Here is a 22,227-nt window from a genome sequence, read left to right as displayed (position 1 = left end):
CCAGACATCTGATCACCGCAGAAAAAAAAACCCTTTGCCATTCCAGTACTTCACTGAAGGAGTGCTGCACAGCCAGAAGTGCGGTCACTGCTATTCTCCTGTGCTTCTGCCTGTGAAAGATTGCAGGAAGCTTTGTGGTTGGAAAACATTCCTGAAACATGACAAAATGTGAACCACGTGTAGGACCGCACCTCTCCCATGATGCTGCCAGAGGGAAGCTTCTGTTAGTGCCAAGTTATCCCCATGATGAGGTACATTCATTATCACATTAATTAACCCTTTACAGTACCCTGCCTTTTCGATGTGATGCCAAATCGTGTCCCAATTACCCATCAGCTGGAAGTAAATGAAGCTTTGAAGGAGACCAGGCCAGTTGCCTCTTGAGTGCACCTCAAAACCATCCTTTTATCAACACCACAGAAACAGATTATCCAGCCATGACTGTGCTGTGTACAATGTGCAGTGATGTGGAGGTGCTCGTGTTGGACTGAGGTGGACAAAGTCACAACTCACATGACACCAGGTTATAGTCCAACAGTTTACTTGGGATCATAAGTTTTTGGAGCACTAGTTCCTTTGTCACTTCATCTGACGAAGAGGCAGTGCTCCAAAAGCTTGTGATTTCAAGTAAACCTATTGGACTATAATCTGGTGTCATGTGACTTCTGAGGAGAAAGTGAGGACTGCAGATGCTGGAGATCAGAGCTGAAAATGTGTTGCTGGAAAACCGCAGCAGGTCAGGCAGCATCCAAGGAGCAGGAGAATCGACTTTTCGGGCATGAGCCCTTCTTCAGGAAGAAGGGCTTATGCCCGAAACGTCGATTCTCCTGTTCCTTGGATGCTGCCTGACCTGCTGCGCTTTTCCAGCAACACATTTTCAGTCATGTGACTTCTGACTACAGTATGCACTGACGCATCATCCACATCAGTACCATTTGCTCCATGACTCATGCTGGGGATCAGATGTTGGGAGGACGTCTCGAGGTTGGAGCGTAAGGACACAGAAGTTTCGCTGCTATACAAAACCCTGGTTAGACCCCACTTAGACCATAAGACCATGAGATACAGGAGCTGAATAAGGCCATTTGGCCCATCGAGTCTACTGATACATTTCTTAACCCCATTCTCCTGCCAACACCCCTTAACTGCTGATCCCCTTACCAATTAAGAACCTACCTATCTCTGTAGGTTTAAATACACCCACAGCCCTCTGTGGCAATAGGTTCCAAAGATTCACCACCCTCTGGCTGAAGAAATTTCTCCCCATCTCAGTTTTAAAGCGTTTTCCCTTCAAACTCAGGCTGTGCCCTCGGATCCTGGTCTCTCATACTAGTGGAGACATCCTCTCCACGTCCCCTCTAACCAGGCCCCTCTGTATTCTGTAAGCTTCAGCTGAATCTCCCCATTGAAACTTGGAGGACTGAGAGGAGATCTGGGCACTACACCTTAGAAAGGATAGATTGACATGGAGGGGAGTATAACATAGATTTAAAAGAATGACACCTGGACTTCAGGGATTAAATATTGAGGAGAGATTATACAAATTAGGCCTGTTATCTTTAGAATTTATAACGTTAAGGGGTGATCCAATTAAAGTCTTCAAGATACTATTGTGAAAAGACAGGGTAGATAAAGATAAATTATTTCTACTGGGATTCAAGAACTTGGGCATAGTCTGAGAATTAGGGCCAGACCGTTCAGGAGAGATGTTAGGTAGCACTTCGTCACACACAGGGTGGGAGAGGTTTGGAACTCTTTTCCATAAACAGCAGTGGATTCTGGATCAGTTGTTAATTTTAAATCTCACAGGTTTATTTGAAATCACAGGCTTTCGGTCACCTGACGACAGAGCAGTGCTGCAAAAGTTTGCGATTTCAAATAAACCTGTTGGACACCAATCTGGTGTCATGTGACTTCTGACCCCAGTCCAACACTGGCACCTCCACATCAAGTTTAAATCCGAGGTAGATAATTTTTGTGAAGCAAAGGTATTAAGGGACATGGGCCAAGGGCAGGCATATGGAGTCATGCCACAGATCAGCCATGATCCCATTGATTGGTGGAACAGGTATGGAGGGGCTGAATGATCTCCTCCTGTTCCTGTGAGACTATGGAGTTGTTGACCTCAGGGACAAATCTCCAGTGCATACAATGAGAACAAGTTTGCTGCAAATACTCAAAAGGGCCTTGGGAAAATTGCTGAACATGGTCAATGCAGGCTTACAAAGAAAGTAGGTGGGTATTTGATCCACGTCTCATTGCCTGTGTGTGCAGACACCAGAGAGGACATTTGGGGTGGGGGTGGGGGGTGTGGCTGACAGTGATGATGTATAAAAATCTGATTAGGGTTCATTAACCATTTGGCCTGTTCCCTTCCTTTAACATTTTTCATGCTTGTTTGTGGGCAAACACAAAACGCACTAACACGCTCAGCATTTATAGAATGATGATGACATGCCCAATGAATTAAACAGCTCCAGTTTCCTTTCACATGACCCTGGGCAGGCAGGACTTAATAAACGGGCTGCCACAACATTTTTCTGGCAAATAAACAATTTTCAGAGGCAAGGATGTGGTATCAGAGGAGCTTGACTTTGCAAATGTGGGGAAAGGTTTTCAAATGGAATATTCTGTCTGACAAAGATCATGAACTGGAATCCAAATAATTGTCATGACAGCTTCACAGGTTTCCTACAAATTGAGTCTAACATCAAACAGAGCCTTTGTACAAAACTCACTCTCAGAAAAGTTACAGAACATGACTCGCCATTCATCTCCCCACCATTCTATCATCAATCATTGCTGGAAGTCAGGAGATTTGACATCTCTCCATCGGAGAATTGTAAAACTGTGTGTGATAATTGGAGCTTCTATGGTTTAATAGATCCCTGACCATTTTCTCATTGACTTGCCATTACATCTCCTTGTTTCATTTGTTGGACAGTAAGAAATGCATGGACCAGTACATCACCCTTCCCATCTATCCACTCCACCCTCCTCTCCGACCTATCACCTTTACCCAGCTATCGCATTCCCAGCTACCTTCCTCCCAGCCGCCTGGCCCATAGACCTTATTCCTGATGAAGGGTTTATGTCCAAAACATCCATTCTCCTGCTCCTCAGATGCTGCCTGACCTACTGTGCTTTTCCAGCACCACACTCTCGACTCTGATCTCCAGTTTCTGCTATCCTCACTTTCTCCAAGTGTAGCAAGGTAGCATACCGGTCATATGTCAATGGACTAGTCATTCTAGAAGCCTGGACTCATGATCAAGAGAACATGAGTTTAAATCACCATAACTGGGGAAATTAACTCAGTTAATTCAATACATCCAGAATAAAAGAAATAGGAATTACCAGACTGTTGTAAAATTCCAACTGGCTTGATAGTCTCTTAAACATGAACATCTGTTGCCCTTAACCAAGTTGGGTCTACATGTGACTCCAGGCCTACATCATTGTCATTGACTCTTAAATACCTTTTGAACTGGCTGTGTGAGCCACTCATAACAGCAATAATTCTTGACCTCACCAGCAATGGTCACACACTGGGAATGATTAACAATGGCAGAACAACACAATTTTCCCTATTGTATGAGTCCCATATAACATTCCCTGCTGGGAAGGAATTTAATGAGGATGGTAATGGCTTCAAAACCCTCTAACCAACCATGTATGTCTCCTGCCGGTACTTCATCATGGTTCATATTCACACAGGGATCGAAGTGACCCTATACAGAAGCCATTCTGATCTCTGAGTCCCCATGACTGGCAGAAGGAACCCTGCCACATGGCTCACAGCTCTGCGGGGGGGACATCTCATTGTTGCACTCCCAGCTGGACAGAGATCTCACCCCAGGGAGGTAGGGACCAATGACAGCACCAACCTGCATGGTGGATACTGACCAGTAATAGACAGGGATTTGATCACCGTTTGATCCCTAGAGGAAAGTAAGTGAGGGTAGGATGTGGGGAGGGCAGGGTTAATGTAATGGTCTCAGCTGCTGGTTATACTGGCCAGGTCACTTCCCAGGATGAAGCTTGAAACTCCACAGGTTTAGTTTCCGCATTTGGCTACCATGATTCTTTGGTGACCTTTAAGCGGCAATTGGATAGGTACATGGATGGGTGCTTAAGCTAGGACAAATGTTCGGCACAACATCGTGGGCCGAAGGGCCTGTTCTGTGCTGTATTGTTCTATGTTCTATGTATGATGGTTAATTACTAAAATATATTCACATAATGCTGCAACTGTCCTTTAAAGAAAAACCCAAGTTTATTTAACAAAAGAAAAAAAGCTGTACATATGACAGTTTAAAAATATCTTAATATTAACATCAAAACAAAGTTTTAGCCTTCTTTTCTCGGCAATATCCATTACAGACACTCAAACCCATAGAAATATCACTCCTATCTCAATTCTGTAATTTCCTACCTAACTAACTCTGTCCTGTTTTCCTTCTGGGATTTAATGAGACATTTTTACAACTTCTTTCTCATTCTGCTTCTTGGTCTGCTGGTCTAAACATACATTTAATTCTGTTAAGTTGAAAACTCGATTCAAGCTCTCACAGTTTAAAGGCTTTATAAACTAAAATCCCTCTGTTAGGAGCGTTATCTCCTCACTGATCCAAAACTGGGAGGACACAGAATTGTATCAATTTACAAGGTTTTATCTGGGAACATTCCCCAAATCCCAGTGATCCTGGAACTCAGAATTCAAAAAAAGGAGAATTTATTGCTTTCAGCCTGGGAATTCTCCACGCATCTGCTAGTGAAAACAAATCCAAACCAGGATGGTTTGCATCTGTCGTCCATTCCCAATCCACCAACCTCCACCCCAGCACACAGGCACCAAAACACACATGAGAAACACTGAGCTGCTGGAACAGAGGGGTGTGCAGTATGTTCACCAACAGCTGCTAACTCCTGCAAGGTTTTGGATGAACTGGATTGAAATCTGTGAGAGATTAAACTGGGTTACAGTGGAATCCACACTGACAAATGGAGCAAATCAGCACAGGAAATCTGAGACTCCCGATCAACAACAAGAACCTACATTTACATAGCACCCTGATTTCCAACCATGCTCTCATGAGCTGACCTGCAACTCTACTTCAAGTCCCAATCAGTTCTGGTCACTGTAGTGCCACACTTCCTTCTCTTTACTCATTCATGGAATGAAGGTGTCGCTGGCTCGGTATCATTTACTGTCCATCCCTAATTGCCCAGGGGGCAATTATGAGTCAACCACATTGCTGTGGGTCTGGAGTCAAATATTGGCCAGAACAGGTAAGGATGGCAGTTTCCTTCCCTAAAGGACATTAGTGAACCAGATGGGTTTTTCTGACAATCAGCAATGGATTCACAGTCATTATTCGACTCTTAATTCCAGATATTTATTGAATTCAAATTCCATCATCTGCCATTGCAGGATTCAAACCCCAGAACATGACCTGGGTCTCTGGATTAACAGTCCATGGATAATACCACTCGGCAATCGCATGCCTTACATTCAGCACAGATTGTTCTGCTATAACACACGTTCCTTAATGCAAATTCGCTACAACATGATTGATGAATTGGGGACACAGTTTCTAAAGCCTGAATTTTTAAAGTGTATATTGGTTATAATGCCATTCCAGCCCCATGAGTTTAAATTGTGCTGCTATTACACGATTACCTTACAACGCGCAGTTGCATGAGAACGGTACGCAGTAGAATATAACGAGTCAGGTACAAAGAAAAGCCAAAATGCTATCCAGTTTGTTCACTTTGCAACTAAGTTGATGTGATAGACCCATGTTCATTTCGTGCTGCACTGGTCAAACTCATGTTCCCTTGAGTACAAAGAACTGCCTGTTTGCTTTCTGAAAGATTTGAGCATTTCTGCACTCATCTGTTTTATACCAACCTCGAGAGTTTAATTACTTGCTGTGTAGTGATTAGTGGTTGCCTGAATATTCCCTGTTCCTTCAGTACAAAGAGCTCCACCATATACCGCTGCACAGTCCTGGCTGCCACAGACATGTCTAGCACCAAGTCCACAACTTGTTTGATGAGGCTTCAAGCGACCTCAGGATAACTGCAGGAGATGTAATGAAATTGTCTTTCACTCCGTGATATTTGAGAATCAGCCCCTGATGCTTTCTCAAAATTTTAATAAAGTGAAATCATTTTCCTGCAGTGAAAATGAGGCTACAGGAACATATGTCTTCATATCGTTACTGTGACAGACACAGCAATACAACTTACACACACATTCTTCTCCACTTCACTGAGGGAAATAACTCACTTGGGCAACATTAGGTCTTCACAGCTTCATTTTTTAAACTTTTTAACATTCATTCAGGGGATGTGGGCATCGCTGGCTGGGCCCAGCATTTACTGCCTGTCCTTATTTGCACTGGAGCAGGTAGTGGGATCTGCCTTTATGAACTGCTGCAGTGGAGGGTATTTGGGAGCAAGGTCCAGGATTTTACTGCAGCAACTATGAAAGAACACTGTCCTCACAGGATGGTGAGTGGTTCGCTGAAGCCTGGAATCAAACACTTTAGAGAGTCCGTTCAGCCCATCACGTCTACACTACAAAAAATACACCATTTGCCTACTTTCCTGCACAAGACCCATAGTCTTGAATGTTATGCTCATCCAAGTCCTTTTTAAAAGTTGAGGTTTCCCTCCTTGACTACCCTCCCAGTCATACAGTCATAGAGATGTACAGCATGGAAACAGACCCTTCAGTCCAACTCGTCCATATCGCAACCTAATCTATCCCACCTGCCAGCACCCAGCCCATATCCCTCCAAACCCTTCCTATTCATATACCCATCCAAATGCCTTTTAAATGTTGCAATTGTACCAGCCTCCACCACTTCCTCTGGCAGCTCATTCCATAAAGTTGCCCCGTAGGTCTCTTTTATATCTTTCTCCTCTCACCCTGGACTCCCCCACTCCAGGAAAAAGACTTTGCCTATTTATCCTATCCATGCCCCTCATGATTTTATAAACCTCTATAAGGTCACCCCTCAGTCTCCGATGCTCCAAGAAAACAGCCCCAGCCTGTTCAGCCTCTCCCTATACCTCAAATCCTCCAACCCTGGCAACATCTCTCCAAGTTTCACAACATCCTTCCGATAGGAAGGAGACCAGAATTGCACGTAATTTTCCAACAGTGGCCTAACCCGATGGGTCCTGTACGGCCACAACATGACCTCCCAACTCCTGTACTCAATACTCTGACCAGTAAAGGAAGGCATAAAGTCAGTGCAATCCAGACCCCCACCACAGTCTGGGTGGAAATATTTTTCCTCAAAACCCCTCTAAACCTCCGGGCTTTCACTTTAAAATTATACACAGAGCCATTAAGTAATACAGCTCAGAGACAGCCCTTTGACGCAAACCGGTCCATGCCGACCAAAATGTCCATCCACACTAACCCCATTTCCCTGCACTTGGCACATATCCTTCTAAACCTTTCCTATCCATGTGTTTGTCCAAATGCCTTTTAAAGGTTGTTGATGTACCCGTCTCAACCACTTCCTCTGGCCACTCATTCCATATGTGTACCACCCTCTGTGTAAAAAAGTTGGGCCTAAGGTTCCCTTTTATTCTTTCCCCTCTAACCCTAAACTGGTGCCCTCTGTCCTCGATTCCTCAACCCTGGGAAAAAGACTGAGACCCTATCCATGCCTCTCGTGGTCTTATACACTTCTATAAGATTTCCCCTCTGTCTCCTATGCTCTAAAGAAAAAAGTCCTAGCTTGTCCAACCCCTCCCTATAACTCAGACTGTTGAGTCCTAGCAACTTCCCTATAAATTTCTTCTGCACTCTTTCCAGTTTAATAACATCCTTCTTATAGTAAGGTGACCAATACTGAACATAATACTCCAAATGCGGCCTCACCAATGTCCTGTACAACTGCAACATAACATCCCCTTGCTACTGATCCTGTGACTAAGGGGAACAGTTGCTTTCTAGCCACCCTGCCCATGCCCCTCATAATATTATACCCCCATCAAGTCCCCCCTCAGCCTCTCTGCTCCAAAGAAAATAACCCCTCTGATGTAGAGTCATCTAGACTCGAAACGTTAGCTTGTTCTCTCTCCATGAATGCTGCCTGGCCTGTTGTGATCTCCAGCACTTTTTGTTTCCAGTACATGGTTCATCCAGTCACTCTCCATCGCTGAAATGTTCCATCTCAGGCAACATCCTGGTGCATCCCCTCTGCACCCCCTCCAGTGCAATCTCATTCTTCCTATAGTGTGGAGTTGGGTGAGGAATTTACAGATGGTGGTGTTCCCATCTTCAATGGATATCAACATATTTTAAATGAAGGCAGACCCCGTGCATCAGGCGAGGAATGCAGGGCAGCCAGTTACATGGGGAACATTAGATTACAAGGAATGTCTACTCCATATCGAACTTGCTGTTGGTGGTGATTTTCTCCTTGACCTCTCACAATCCATTAACCAGCTGTTGGTGTGCCTACACTACACTGTTCCCATTACAAATTATCTCCACAGGAATCCAACCTTGCCAAAGGGCAGGGAAAGAAGATATTTTTAAAAAGGACAGTCATTAAGAGGCAAGGGTAGCAAAAAAAAACGAGGGAAGAACAAAGACTATTGAAATACATGGAAAGTGCGATGTATTCCTGGGCAAAGATTCATTCAGATTTCTGTGAAAAGCCCACTGTCAGCAGCTGCAAAGAAGATTGTGGGTTGGTCTGTGAAAAAAGGTTGATCCACAGAGTCTTTGTTTAGCTGGAGATGGTCAGACGCAACAAGCAGTTTTGATATTCACCTGAATGCTGCAATAAAGAAAGATGATGCAATCTAATTTCCTGCCTCCAGTTTACTGGCAATAAAAGTTTGTGTGTGTGTGATAGAAAGTGTGTATATGTGTATTGAGTGAGTGTGTGTGTGTGTCTATGTGTGTGAGAGTGTGTATGTGAGAGTGTGTATGTGAAAAAGTGTGACAGTCTATGTGAGAGACAGTGTGTATGTGACAGAGAGTGTGTGTTTGAGAGAGAGTGTGTGTATGTGTTTGTGATAGAGACAGAGAGAATGTGTGCGTGTGTGTGTGTGGTGAGAGAGAGGGAGTGTGTGTGTGAGAGTGTGTGTGTGTATGTGAGTGTGTGTGCGTGAAAGAGAGGGAGTGTGTGTGAGAGGGACAGACAGAATGTGAGTGTGTGTGAGAGAGAGAGACAGTTTGTGTGTGTGTGTGACAGAGTGTGTGCATGCATTACAGAGAGAGAGAGTGTGTGTGCGTGTGTGTTTGCGAGAGTGTGTGTGAGAGAGGGAGTGTGTATGTTTGAGAGAGTGAGAGAGAGAAAACGTATGTGTGTTGTGTGAGAGTGGAAGTGTGTGTGAGAGAGTGTGTGTGTGTGAGAATGTGTGCGTGATTGAGACAGAGTGTGTGTATGTGCATGAGAGAGAGAGCGTGTGTAAGTGTGTGTGTTTGAGAGAGAGTGACAGTGTGTGTCAGAGAGAGAGAGTTTGTGTGTATGTGACGAGTGTGTGCTTGATAGAGAGAGTGTGCGTATGTGTGAGACAGAGCGAGAATGTGTAAGCGTGTGTGTTTGAGAGAGAGAGTGAGTGTGTGTGTGTGAGTGACAGAGTGTGTGTGTGTTTGAGAGTGTGTGTGAGAGAGGGAGTGTGTGTTTTTGAGAGAGTGAGAGAGTTTGTGTGTGAGAGAGTTTGAGTGTGTGTATGTTGTGTGAGACAAAGTGTGTGTGCGCGTGTGTGTTTTTGAGAGAGAGAGTGTGTGTGCGCATGTTTGAGAGAGAATTGTGTCTGTGTATGTGAGAGTGTGTGTGAGAGAGAGACAGAGAATGTGTGTGTGAGAGAGAGAGTTTGTGTGTGTCTGTGTGTGTGTGTGTGATAGAGAGACAGAGTGTGTGTGTTTGACAGAGAGAGTGTGTGTGTGTGATAGAGAGACAGAGAGTGTGTGTGTTTGACAGAGAGAGAGTGTGTATGACAGAGAGTTTGTGTATGTCTGTGTGCGCGCGCGCGTGTGTGTGTGTGATAGAGTGTGTGTATTTGAAAGAGCGAGAGAAAGAATGTGTGTTTGCACGTGTGTGTAAAATGAAAGTTTGTGGAACTAATAAAGGTTCACTGAAGTGTTACAGTGCAGAAGGATGCCATTTAGCCCATCTTGCTGGATTGGCTTGTTAAATCTGCTTCATGGTGGCTCAGTGGTTAGCACTGCTGCCTCACAGCAGCAGGGTCCTGGGTTCGATCCTGGCCTCAGGTGACTGCCTGTGTGGAGTTTGCACATTCTCCGTGTCTGCATGGATTTCCTCCCACAGGCTAGGTGAATTGGACATGCTAAATTGCCCATAGTGTTAGGTGCATCAATCAGGGGTAAATGTAGGGGAATGGGTCTGGGTGGGTTACTCTTCAGAGGGTTGGTTTGGACTTGTTGGGCCGAAGGGTTTGTTTCCACGCTGTAAGGAATCTAATAATTAGCTCATGCCACTCGTCTGCCTTTCCACCCCCATACTCATTAAAATGGAGCAAGGCCCTTTCTACAAGTTCTGGTGCTGCAAAATATTCTTTGCAGTAAACCAGACAATTGGAAACATATACAAGGTCATCGAAATCAGGCAAGGTCTGACCAGTTTATACTCAGCAATAAATATTGAAGGAGGTGCAAAATTTGTAAATAACTACAAATCTCAGCATTTCAGTACTCATGAGAAACAACACATTTTGTTGAAGCATATCATCACACACCGATCAGGACAGTTCACAAGAATAGCAAATTAATAAGAATACGTTTCCACTACATGAAAGGACAGTATTGCAGGTTGATGAGTGGACTCTGACTGGTGTATGCACTATCACTGAGAATGCACCCACACACGCTGATTGACAATTAACTGCCAGGATTTATTTAAATTTGAAACCGGATAGGATCACATTGATTGGTCAAGCCACTGACCTGAGAAATGAATCAGCAAATGGCAATCACCTATTTTGTTGAGTTCAAACAATTGCAGTTTCTGCCTGAGGATGATCTTATTTTGTACAACGATTAAAGAGATAATTTCTGAACTCATTCAGAAAACATATATGTTACATATCTTCCATATTATAGCTGCTGTTTCCTGAACAAACCTTCCTAAACGTTGACTGTTTTAAAGCAGGATTTGTTCTTTTGATATATTAATGCATGAGATGTTTGATGGGTGGGCCATGCCCATCCCTAATTTGCTCAGATGGCTGTTAAGAATCAACCACATTGCGGTGGGTCTGGAGTCATATGTAGGTCAGACCAGGTAAGGATGGCAGTTTCCTTCCCTAAAGGGCATTTAGTGAACCAGATGGATTTTCCCCAATTTGTGCTCGCTATTAGACTCTTAACTCCATATTTTTATTGAATTTAAAGTCCATTCAAATTCAAATCTAGGTCCACAGAATATGACCTGAGTCTCTGGATTAGCAATTCAAGAAGGGTCACTGGACCTGAAACGCTAACTCGGATTTCTCTCCACGGATGCTATCAGACCTGCTGAGCTTTTCCAGCCTTTCTGTTTTTGTTTTTGTTTCTGATTTCCAGCACCTGCAGTCCTTTGTTTTTTTTTCTCGGGATTAACAGTCTAACGATAATACCAGTACGCCATCACCTCTGTCCTTTCTGTCTCAGAAGCCCCAGATCTTACTGATCCAGATTATAACTCCATTCCTGCCATTTAAAACAGCATGCTTCGGAAAATCAGTGGGACTCTATAACATTGTGTACATTATCCAGACCTTACCAAACAGGCTTTTGAAGTTTGCGTGACAGAATCTAACGATCCAGCCACATAATTAAACTGCTTTATATATTTGGAGTTGACTTCACTGACAGAACATTTTGCACTAGTGGTGAACTTTGTGAATCTTGTTATTTCCCACATTTTGAACTATAATAGCTTCCATCCTCTGTAACTATTCCCGCTTACAGTCAGAGCCTGCTGAAACTCCCACTAGCCCAGAAACAAAGCACTACTCCATCCGTTCCCATTTAAAATGCCTTAAAGCCAAACCTTACTTCAACTATCTGATTTGGACATCAATCTGTGACTTTTTTTTCAGTCCAGCTGTCTTTATTGAAACAATATCGCAAGTGCTTTCCAAAAACTTGTTCAGAGAGTTAATACTCTGCATTTAAAATGTATTTTGCCATTTCTCTGGTTTGCTATTCACATGAATAAACATTTCATTCTGACACGCGAACTAAATCACCCAATTAGTGTTAAACCAATCAAAAGCCTGTCCACCATCTACACGGCACAAGTCAGGAGTGTGATGGAATACTCCCTACTTGCCTGGATGGGAGCAGCTCCAACAACACTCAAGAAGCTCGACGCCATCCAGGACAAAGCAGCCCCCACTTGATTGGCACCACATCCACAAACATACACTCTCTTCATCACCAATGCTCAGTAGCTGCAGTGTGTACTATCTACACGATACACTGCAGAAATTCACCGAAGATCTTTAAACAGCATCTTCCAAACCCATGAACGCTCCCATGAAGAAGGACAAGAGCAGCAGATACATGGGAACACCACCCCCTGCTAGTTCCCCTCCACTCCCCATCGCGACTTGGAAATATATCGCTGTTCCTTCACTGTCACTGGGTAAAAATCCTGGAATTCCCTCCCTAAGGACATTGTGGGTCTACCTACAGCACATGGACTACAACATGGTTCAAGAAGGCAGCTCACCCCCACCTTCACAGGGTCATCATAAAACTGAACGTGACACGAGTCACTATGGTAGACAATCAAAAGCTTGGGCAATGAGGTGGATTTTAACAATCATCTTGTGAAGGATCAGACAGATTTGGGAAGTACGGAACATAAGGGTGTGGCTGCTCAAGAAGGAATAATTAACAAAAAGACTTGAAGATGCTCGCGAGGCCAGACCCAGAGCAGTGCAGAGATCAGGGAGGGTGATCGAGGAAGAGGGGCATGACATAACAATGAATCCAGCCGTGACTGAAGGAATGGAAGCCTCCTCTCTCTCTCTCTCTCTCTCCGTACGTCTGAGATGGGATCGGGGTGGTGGGGGTACACCATATAAACAACTGTCCGCTAGACTGAAGTTCCATACCCCTATCGCTGAGCAACAGCATAAAGCAAACAGTTTGAACTGGCCTGCTTGAGGTGAGGAGCAGCTGAGATTCAGCAACGGGGACAGAACAGAGATAACATCCACCAATAGTATGCAGACCTGAGAGGATATAGCCCATGGACAGTGCATGGAGTTCACTGCTGGCTATAACATTGTTCTTTTCACTCCCATCAGCATCCTGCATCTGCTCCTGTTGGGAGATCCACTCTAAAGGTGGCACTTGGCTGTGCTGCCCCATCCACCCCCATAACTCAGTTGGGACGCTCCCACCCCCAACCCCGTGATATCCATTATCCAACAACATGAAGGTCAGGCTCTCTTTCTGCTGGCTGGCACTCTACCCTCAGAAACCATCTCCGGAGCCTCTCAGCTTTGATCAAATACCCAAAATATTGATGTTCTCTTTCGTAGATGATTGTTTTTAAGAGCTCGTTTTGCTCTTGCAAATTCAAACATCTCTCCATTTGTCTCAGGAATGCAGAATTGTAAGCAAATGTCTTAGCATTCAGATTTCAAAAATCTCTGCTTCCTTCCACAGATCATAGAATCACTGAATCGCTATAGTGTGGAAGCAGGCCCTTCGGCCCATCAAGTCCACACCGACCCTCCGAACAGCATCCCACCCAGACCCACACCCCTACTCTATTACTATATCCCTATATTTCTCATGGCTAATCCACCGAGCCTACACATCCCTGAACACCACTGGCAATTTGGCTTGACAAATCCACCCAACCTGCACATCCTTGGACTGGGGGAGGAACATGGACCACCCGGAAGAACCCCACACAGACACGGGGAGAATGTGCAAACTTCACACAGTCACCTGAGGGTAGAATTGAACCCCAGTCCTTGATGCTCTGAGGCAGCAGGGCTAACCACTGGGATCTTACTGTCTAGATTTCGGATATTCTCAGGAGAATTTACAGGTTCACTTGTTTCAGCTTGATTAGAAGGAAAACAAAGACTTGCAAATGTGGAACTATGAAGATCAGGTGTAAGGTTATCGTTTGAACAATGTCAGCTTCTCAGTAGAATATCCACCAGTGGATGAGAAACCCATTTGCTTCTATTGTACGGTGGATGAAGCTCTCACTTTGTGTTTCCATTTGAGTTACTGTGTTATTTATTCCTCTTTAGGGGACTATCTCCTGGATATCTTCAATGGAATTACTGTCAGTGTTTTACAAGCATTGTATGTTTACCAGAGGTTCTACCTCAAATGGAAAAACAGCTGGTTCTGAAGAAGAGACAACTGGGTTCAAAATGTTCCTCTCCCCACAGATGCTACCAGACCTGCTGAGTTTCTCCAGCACTCTGTGTCATCCCACAAGGCACAGAAAACAGAGGACACAGAACCCAGTGTCCCTCCTATGGTTCGGTGCACCACACTTCAATTTGTCAATAATATTTCTGGATGTGTGGAGAACAATTCAGCTTAGGGCGCTGCTCTGAGTGCAGTGTATATAATCAGGGAGGTGCAAAGCTTCAAATGAAATAGAATCTAGGGCAACATCCAGGGGACAGAGAGAGGACCTTGCTGTGCCTTTGTTCAGGATGTAAAGTGGCTGCAATGAAACCCAATTTCAATCCAAAATCATTCGCCTGGATTCAGCCAATTAACATACATTCAGCCCCACTCCGTGTGACTGAGGGGCTTGATATCTGTTTCTTGGACTCTTCAGAAAACTAGCGTCACAAAGACTTGAGTAGATGCTACTCTGGTCGATGCCCCATTCTGGCTAAACACGACGTGGTCCTAGCTTCCTACTGTTTACTCGTCTCCAGCAGAGAGAAATATTCTTTCCTCGGGGAGAGAAATGCATACATACTTGTCGTGGGCGGGGGTTTCAATCCATATTTTTCAAACACTCATGGGAAGTGGAGAGGAGCAGAAGTACTTGTCCTACTCCTAATGATCAGAAACAGCACCGTCCCATCCCAAAGCTATGGATCACAGCCCCTGTCCCCAGCCCCCATCTAAGGCATGGAGAAGGGTTACCTGCAGAGGTGTGACAGGTTCCGAAATCAGCTTTCTGCTGCTCTATTAACAACCCCCTTGGATTTGTGGTCAACAAAAAGTTGCACTAGAGCCTGTCAACTTACTGAAACAGCTTAGCTTTCTCCGTGTATTTGATCACCACTGGCCATCTGGCTTTAAACTGGAGGAGGTGGATTCTGTTAAAGAGCGTATTTACATGCTAAAGTCCTTCACATTGCAGTGGAAACTAATTTCAAGACAATAAATGTAAAATAAACCCAAGCAGACTACCTTCAATAACACAGCCCCCTGCCTCAAACGAACTTTATGCAAGATATACTATTTTTAATTCTTAAAACTCACTCCAGTTTCCTTTCAATAAATAAGAACCAGGGTTTCCATGGCAGAAGTTGTGCTGTGTTTATAACATACAGTCTTGATCTGAGAGCATAGCCAGCCACCAGAGTACCAGTACAAAGTGAATTTCCCTACCTGATAAACACCTCGAGAGACACACCATGGTCTCAGGAGCAGCTGGATTGCACGGAGATTACCAAAGCGCCAATTCCTCAGAGCTCGGGCCGTAAAGTTCCAGACCAGACTATCCCAGTTATACAGCAAATCTTCAAAGCTGAACAGAACTGTCGCCATTGAATCAGCAAATGTAACCCCGTGGAGTTCAAAATGATTCTCTTGAGTGCTGCTACCCCGTCAATACTGCAAACTGAAAACCACACTCTCAGCCTTTTTTTTTGTGTTCGGTGCAATTCCTGGAGCCAAAGGAAGAGGGATGAAGCCAACAGTAACTTTTCTTCCTTCCCATAAGAAGGAGTGCTCCTCAGAGACCTCAGAGTGTGCTGTCCAAAAAGGACCAAACTCAGAGCAACTTCAGGTCCAGCGATACATCTTCACATTACACAGATGAGAAAAAGCCTTCATTCAAGTCTCTTGTGACAAACAAAGGGCTACTCCCAATGTTCACGTTGTTTTATTTTTGAATAGGATCAGCTGGTTGTTTGACTGCCAGAACTGTGTCTCGGGAAAAATGAACTCTCAGTGTTGTTTTTCTGCCAAAATTCCCTTGACATTCCATTTTGCTGCTTTGGGTCAATGGCACAAAGTGCTGTGTATTATATACACTGAGCCCCAGTAAAACAGGGCCAACTGAATAACCTCGTTACAAGATAACCATAAAATGACATATTGCTTTCACTGTTAAGAGGTTACAGCTCTGTTGATGAAACTAATTCTTTAATTGCATTCACTCATCATCTGCTTCCTGTTCCTGCGAGCCAATCAATTTTGACATTTCCTAAAATATTGAAACGGCCATGAAATGTTACATAGAATAGTTTAGTTTCAGCTTCTGGTTTTCTGAGTTTTTGAAGCCAGTGACCATGTTCAGAAGTGGAATTCGATGTAACACCTCATGGTCATTTCAATATTTTGGGAAATGTCAAAATTGATGGGCTGACAGAATTCCACTTCTGAACACGGTCACTGGCTTCAAAAACTAAGATAACCAGAAGTTAAAACTAAACTATTCTGTTCCATCCACATCCCGTGATAGACAGCAGATCTAGAGTGGTGCTGGAAAAGCACAACAGGTCAGGCAACATCCGAGGAGCAGGAAAATCAACATTTCGGGCAAAAGCCCTTCATCATGATTTTCCTGCTCCTCAGATGCTGCCTGACCTGCTGTGCTTTTCCAGCACCTCTAATCTTGACTCTAATCTACAGCATCTGCAGTACCTACTTCCACCTAGAAAGCAGATTTAGACAAGGGAGGATTTTCTCTTGTGAATATAAAGTTGACCTGTGCATGAGACAGTCAGTATTATCTGGTGATCAATTGTCAATATGTTTTATCGTGGAGAATATGCAGTGTGCAATTTTCCAAGTGTATGTACACTGCTTACTGAAGGTTTTTTTATCATAGTGTCATAAACCAATTATGATTTCCAATTAAAACTTTAATCTTCTTGCATGCAATTATTTGTCTGCAGCAGCAACGATTTCCAAAAGGTAAATATTAATCCTACCACCAGTGATTAATAAAAGAGAAGATTTGTACAGCGCCATTAGCAGCTACAACACCTTCCAAAGCATTTCACACTCAGTGAACTGTGGTGATGTAGCAAAGCCAATTTGTACATAGCAATTCCCACCAACAAGAGGACCAGTGGATCTATTTTTGTTATAAAAACCGAAAGAACTGCGGATGCTGTAAATCAGAAACAAAACCAGAAAAGCTCAGCAAGCCTGGCAGCATCTGTGGAGAGAGATGAGAGTTAACATTTTGGGTCACCTGAAACATTAACTCTGATCTCAAGTTAATGTTTCAGGTGACCCAAAATGTTAACTCTCATTTCTCTCCACAGATGCTGCCAGGCCTGCTGAGCTTTTCCAGCAATTTCTGTTTTTGTGTTTCCATTCTTTATAGGTTTTATTGAAACAATAATACTGACCAGGATACTAGGGAACTACTCCACCACTCTTCATCAGGGAAGTGACCATGCGATCTTTCACATTCACATCCACACTGTACTCCGCAGTTCGGTTTGAATTGTGTGCTCAGCCCTCTGAAACTGTATTCAAACCCACAGCCCACAGTGCTGCCCACTGAGCAGAATCATCAGCCTCATACTGACTGATGTATCAATCAGAAACAGACCAATCAGCCCAAACATTCCACGCTCCTGTGTATTCTTCACTTCAGCATCCTCATAGCCTTTCTCACCTCCCACTGGGACTGTCTAGTCCCATCTCCCTCAGATGCTATTCCAGCCTCCTGTTAAATAATCCTACACTCCACACCTCAACCCTTCTCTACAGCAGCCAGTTCCATATTCTCACCACTCTGAACAGTGAACAATACAGCACAGGAACAGGCCCTTCGGCCCTCCAAGCCTGTGCCAGCACATTCTGCCCTTCCATACTAAAACTGTCTTCACTTACAGGATCCATATCCCTCTATTCCCTTCCTATTCCTGTATTCCTCCAGGAGCTTCTTGAATGCTGCTATTGTATCTACTTCCACCACCTCCTCTGGGAGCACGTTCCAGGCACACACCACCCTTTGTGGGAAAAACGTGCCTTGCACATCTCTTTTAAACTACCCCCCTCGCACCTTGAACCTGTGTACCGTGGTAATAGACCCCTCCGCCATGGGGAAAAAAGCCTCATATTATCCACTCTCTCCATGCCATTCACAATCTTATAAGCTTCTATCAGGTCGCCCCGGACCTCCTGCATTCCAGTGAAAAAAAACCCAGTCAATCCAACCTTTTTTCATCGCCAAGATCTCCCATGCCAGCTAACATCCTGGTCAACCATTTCTGTACCTTCTCCAAAGCATCCACATCCTTCTGGTAGTGTGCTGACCAGAACTGTATGCAATATTCCAAGTGTGGCCTAACTACAGTTATAGAGTCATAGAGATGTACAGCACGGTCCAACCCGTCCATGCCGACCAGATATCCCAACCCAATCTAGTCCCACCTGCCAGCACATGGCCCATTTCTCTCCAAACCCTTCCTATTCATATACCCATCCAAATGCCTCTTAAATGTTGCAACTTGTCTATCTTTATACTCAATCCCCCTTCCAATGAGGCAAGCATGCCATAGGCCTTTTTTTTCTGGTTTCTTCTCAATTCCCGACTGGATTTCTTGCATCTTGTCCTTTGGGAATGGCTGAGGGTTTGATTCCTCTCCACAAGAGAAAAATGTTGACGGGCTTATGCCCGAAACGTTGACTCTCGGATGCTGCCTGACTTGCTGTGCTTTTCCAGCACTGCACTGTTTGATAACAATCTCTTCATGTCTACTCTATCATCACCTCTCATCATTTTACAGAGCTCTGTTAGCTCACTTCTCAGCATCGTCTTTTCAACAAAGGTGAGATCCAGTCTGTTCACTCTTTTCTAATTCATGTTGCCTCACAATGTTGATTGTCGTATGAGTCAACCAATGCCAGGGAAGCCTTAGGGTACAGTGTTGCCACCAATCTTCCTTCCTGCAATGAGCCTGTTTGGTAACAGGATAAACTCCCGGTGAATTGGCACTTATAAACTCATCAACTTGACTTATCAAGAAAAGTTAAACCTTTATTTACTAGAATTTAGAACAATAAAGGGTGAATTTATTGAAATATACAAGGCAATGGGCCAAGTGCTGGAAAACAGGAGGGGAATAGTTAGCTGCTTGTTTTTGATTGAGACAGACTCGATGGGCTGAAGGGCCTTTTCTGTGTTGCAGACCTCTATGACTCTCTTCTGAGGAGCCTTGACAAGTAGATGTTCAGAAGACGTTTCCACTAGAAGGGGTGTCTCAAACTAAGGTCAAAGGGAATCTTGTAAAGGAATGTCTTCTCCCAGAGGAGAGTGTATGTTTGGAATTCTCTACCCTGGACAGTTGTGCAGGCGAGATCACCAAAAGTATGTGAAGAGGATGGAGATGGGTTTTTGAAACGTTGGGGAGTTGAAAGCTATGAGGAACTGGCACCAAAGAGGAGTTGAGGCCTGGGGCATATCAGCCATGAGTTTATAGAAGGGCAGGGAAGAGTGAGGAGCTGAATGGCCTTATTCTGCTTTCATTTCTTATATCTGAAAAGTTTGGAACTCCCTTCTGCATAAGACAACCGATGTTGAGTCAATTGTTAAATTTTAAAGTGAAGACTGATAGGATTTTAGTCAGAAGTATTAAAGGTAGGTAGGGTGAAGATGAGTGCACGGATTTAGCTCAGAAATTAGCCGTATACTCACTGAATAGTGATGGAAACAAACTCGAAAGACTTAACACCTCCTTGTTCTCCTGTGATTTCCATCTGCATGTCACTGAGTAACTGCTTTGTATTGGGGATCATTCTGATCCAAGTTCGGCCATATCGATTCATTCTCCACTACAGATCACTCCCACCAGACAGCAGCTTGATCTGTCCTACAACAGGTTATTATCTGTACAACCTCTGCACCTCACATTCAAACCATCACCGCATTAAATGAAAGCATGAATCTCCCAAGTTGTACATCCAACTTTGACAGAATTCCGTGCTCCCTTTTTACATGCTGCTGTCATTTTGACACATGGGAAACTTTAGAACAAAGTGACCTCGAAGATGAACTGTTCAGGCTAAATGTTTTCAGCGCTCCATCAGTGTCTGTGCTTTTTCCAAAAAAAGAATCTGGTAACCCTGAAGCCAGAAGGTCCTGTGATATAAACAAATAATCCCCGAAAGTCTCTTAAATTGCTTAGATTGTACTATTCTGGGTATTCTCCCAAACCCTCAGCAATGTCAGGCTGGGAGCTATTTCCAGACATGCTTCCCAGTTACAGATGTCAGTCCATGAATATTTTCCATTTATTCACAAGGAAATAACAGTCAAGGATTGGCTGCAATTGGCAATCAGAATTGTTTTCATACATAATAAAATTACAGTCAGTAAAAAGTAGCCAATACAGGGACAATTAGAGAAACAACAGAATTTCTGAGTGAATACCTGCGTGAGGTAATGTGATTCGTTTTCATGTCGATATCTACCAACGTATTTGTTATTCAAAACTATTTCACTCTGTTATGCCATAAGCTCTGTTAATCATTTCTGTTCATCCCTGGGCCCAGTGGTTAGCACTGCTGCCTCACAGCGCCAAGGACCCAGGTTTGATTCCACCCTCAGGTGAATGTCTGTGTGGAGCTTGCATGTTCTCCCCGTGTCTGTGTGGATTTCTCCTGGGTGTTCCAGTTTCCTCCCACAGTCCAGGGATGTGCAGGCTGAGTGGATTAGCTATGGGATATGCAGGGTTATGGGCGTAGGATGGGGTCTGGGGAGGATGGAGGGTCCCTACAGACTCAAATGGCCTCTTTCCCCCTGCAGGGATTCTATGATTGTTCTCATTTGTATTTTTTGACAAAAGCCGATACAATACTTGTGGTCCTCAGTGTTGGAGAGCTGCTTGTAGAGATCCACTAGGTGGTTGTTGTCATCTTTAAGGAGTCCATTCCAGGATGTGTGGACTGCCCCATCGGTTGGGCAGCAGAGGGGTGGGGGGTGAGAGTTTGGAGTGATGGGCTGTTGAGGTGGGGGGAGGGAACGGTTGTGCAGTCCCTTCAACACCTCGATTTCACCCCTGCATCTTCCTGAGGGGTTCGGTACCTTCCTGAATAAACCCCCTCTGTATCAAAGGGGGATTGTCAGTCCTGTGGAGTGAAGGCACAGGGGCTGACCTCTTCAGAGATGCTTACAGCACATTCCCAGCGTGTCTTCCAAGTCTTCCCGTGATGTTGGGGAGGGAGAGATTATTAGATTAGATTACTTACAGTGTGGAAACAGGCCCTTTGGCCCAACAAGTCCACACCGACCCGCCGAAGCGCAACCCAACCATACCCCTACATTTACCCCTTTACCTAACACTACAGGCAATTTAGCATGGCCAATTCACCTGACCTGCACATTGTTTCACTGTGGGAGGAAACTGGAGCACCCGGAGGAAACCCACGCAGACACGGGGAGAATGTGCAAACTCCACACAGTCAGTCGCCTGAGGCGGGAATTGAACCTGGGTCTCTGGCGCTGTGAGGCAGCAGTGCTAACCACTGTGCCACCGTGCCGCTGCACCCAAGTTCTGAGTAGAACTGCCACTTGAGAGTCTGGGGTCAGCTGTTCTCAAACTGGCATTCACTGGCCAGCAGAGCCGGCTTTGGTGAATGGTGCCTTGTTTATTGGGCATGGCAGCTGGGTAGAGGATGCTGCAACTCAACCCCATTCCAGCCGCTGGATTTGGAGGATGGTGGGAGGGTGGGAGGCAGTACCTCCTGTGCTTTCAGGTGACTATTGTCCTGGATGCTGTACAGGACAGGAGCTAGAGAGAGCTGTTCATCAAATGGATAGTATGCAGCAGGGTTAGAGGGTCGAGGGGCCTGTTCCTGTGCTGTAATTTTCTTTGTTCGTTGTATTCTATTAATGGGAGCAAGGTGGGGATGCTGAACCTGTACAATAATATTTCAACATTCGCTGGAGAATTCTGCACAGTTCTAGGTGACGCATTATCAGAAGGATATCATAGTCATAGAGTCATAGAAATGTGCAGCATGGAAACAGACCCTTCGGTCCAACTTGT

The 22,227-nt window shown here is 44.5% G+C and overlaps 1 protein-coding gene across 6 annotated transcripts in view; it reads right to left on the bottom strand.

The window, feature by feature from the left end:
* The window catches only part of frmd4a (FERM domain containing 4A), a 765,730-nt gene that overhangs the window by 354,717 nt on the left and 388,786 nt on the right, over positions 1-22,227 (bottom strand). Inside the window, exon 1 of one of the 6 annotated variants that reach the window (XM_043714184.2) lies at positions 15,602-16,012. The exons of 4 other annotated variants lie outside the window; for them this stretch is intronic. In XM_043714184.2, coding sequence (XP_043570119.2) covers positions 15,602-15,760 — 159 coding nt within the window. In that variant the 5' untranslated portion in view covers positions 15,761-16,012. Of the gene's footprint in view, positions 1-15,601; positions 16,013-22,227 lie in introns of those variants that run through there. One more of the 6 variants, XM_043714183.2, reaches the window with a different exon arrangement.

The sequence above is a fragment of the Chiloscyllium plagiosum genome, unplaced genomic scaffold, assembly GCF_037043375.1.
Source record: "Chiloscyllium plagiosum isolate Xiang-an unplaced genomic scaffold, Cpla_swu_hap1 HiC_scaffold_23, whole genome shotgun sequence".
NCBI classification, from domain to species: domain Eukaryota; kingdom Metazoa; phylum Chordata; class Chondrichthyes; order Orectolobiformes; family Hemiscylliidae; genus Chiloscyllium; species Chiloscyllium plagiosum.
Note: the sequence above shows the minus strand (reverse complement) of the source record. Positions and strands in the feature narration are given on the sequence as shown.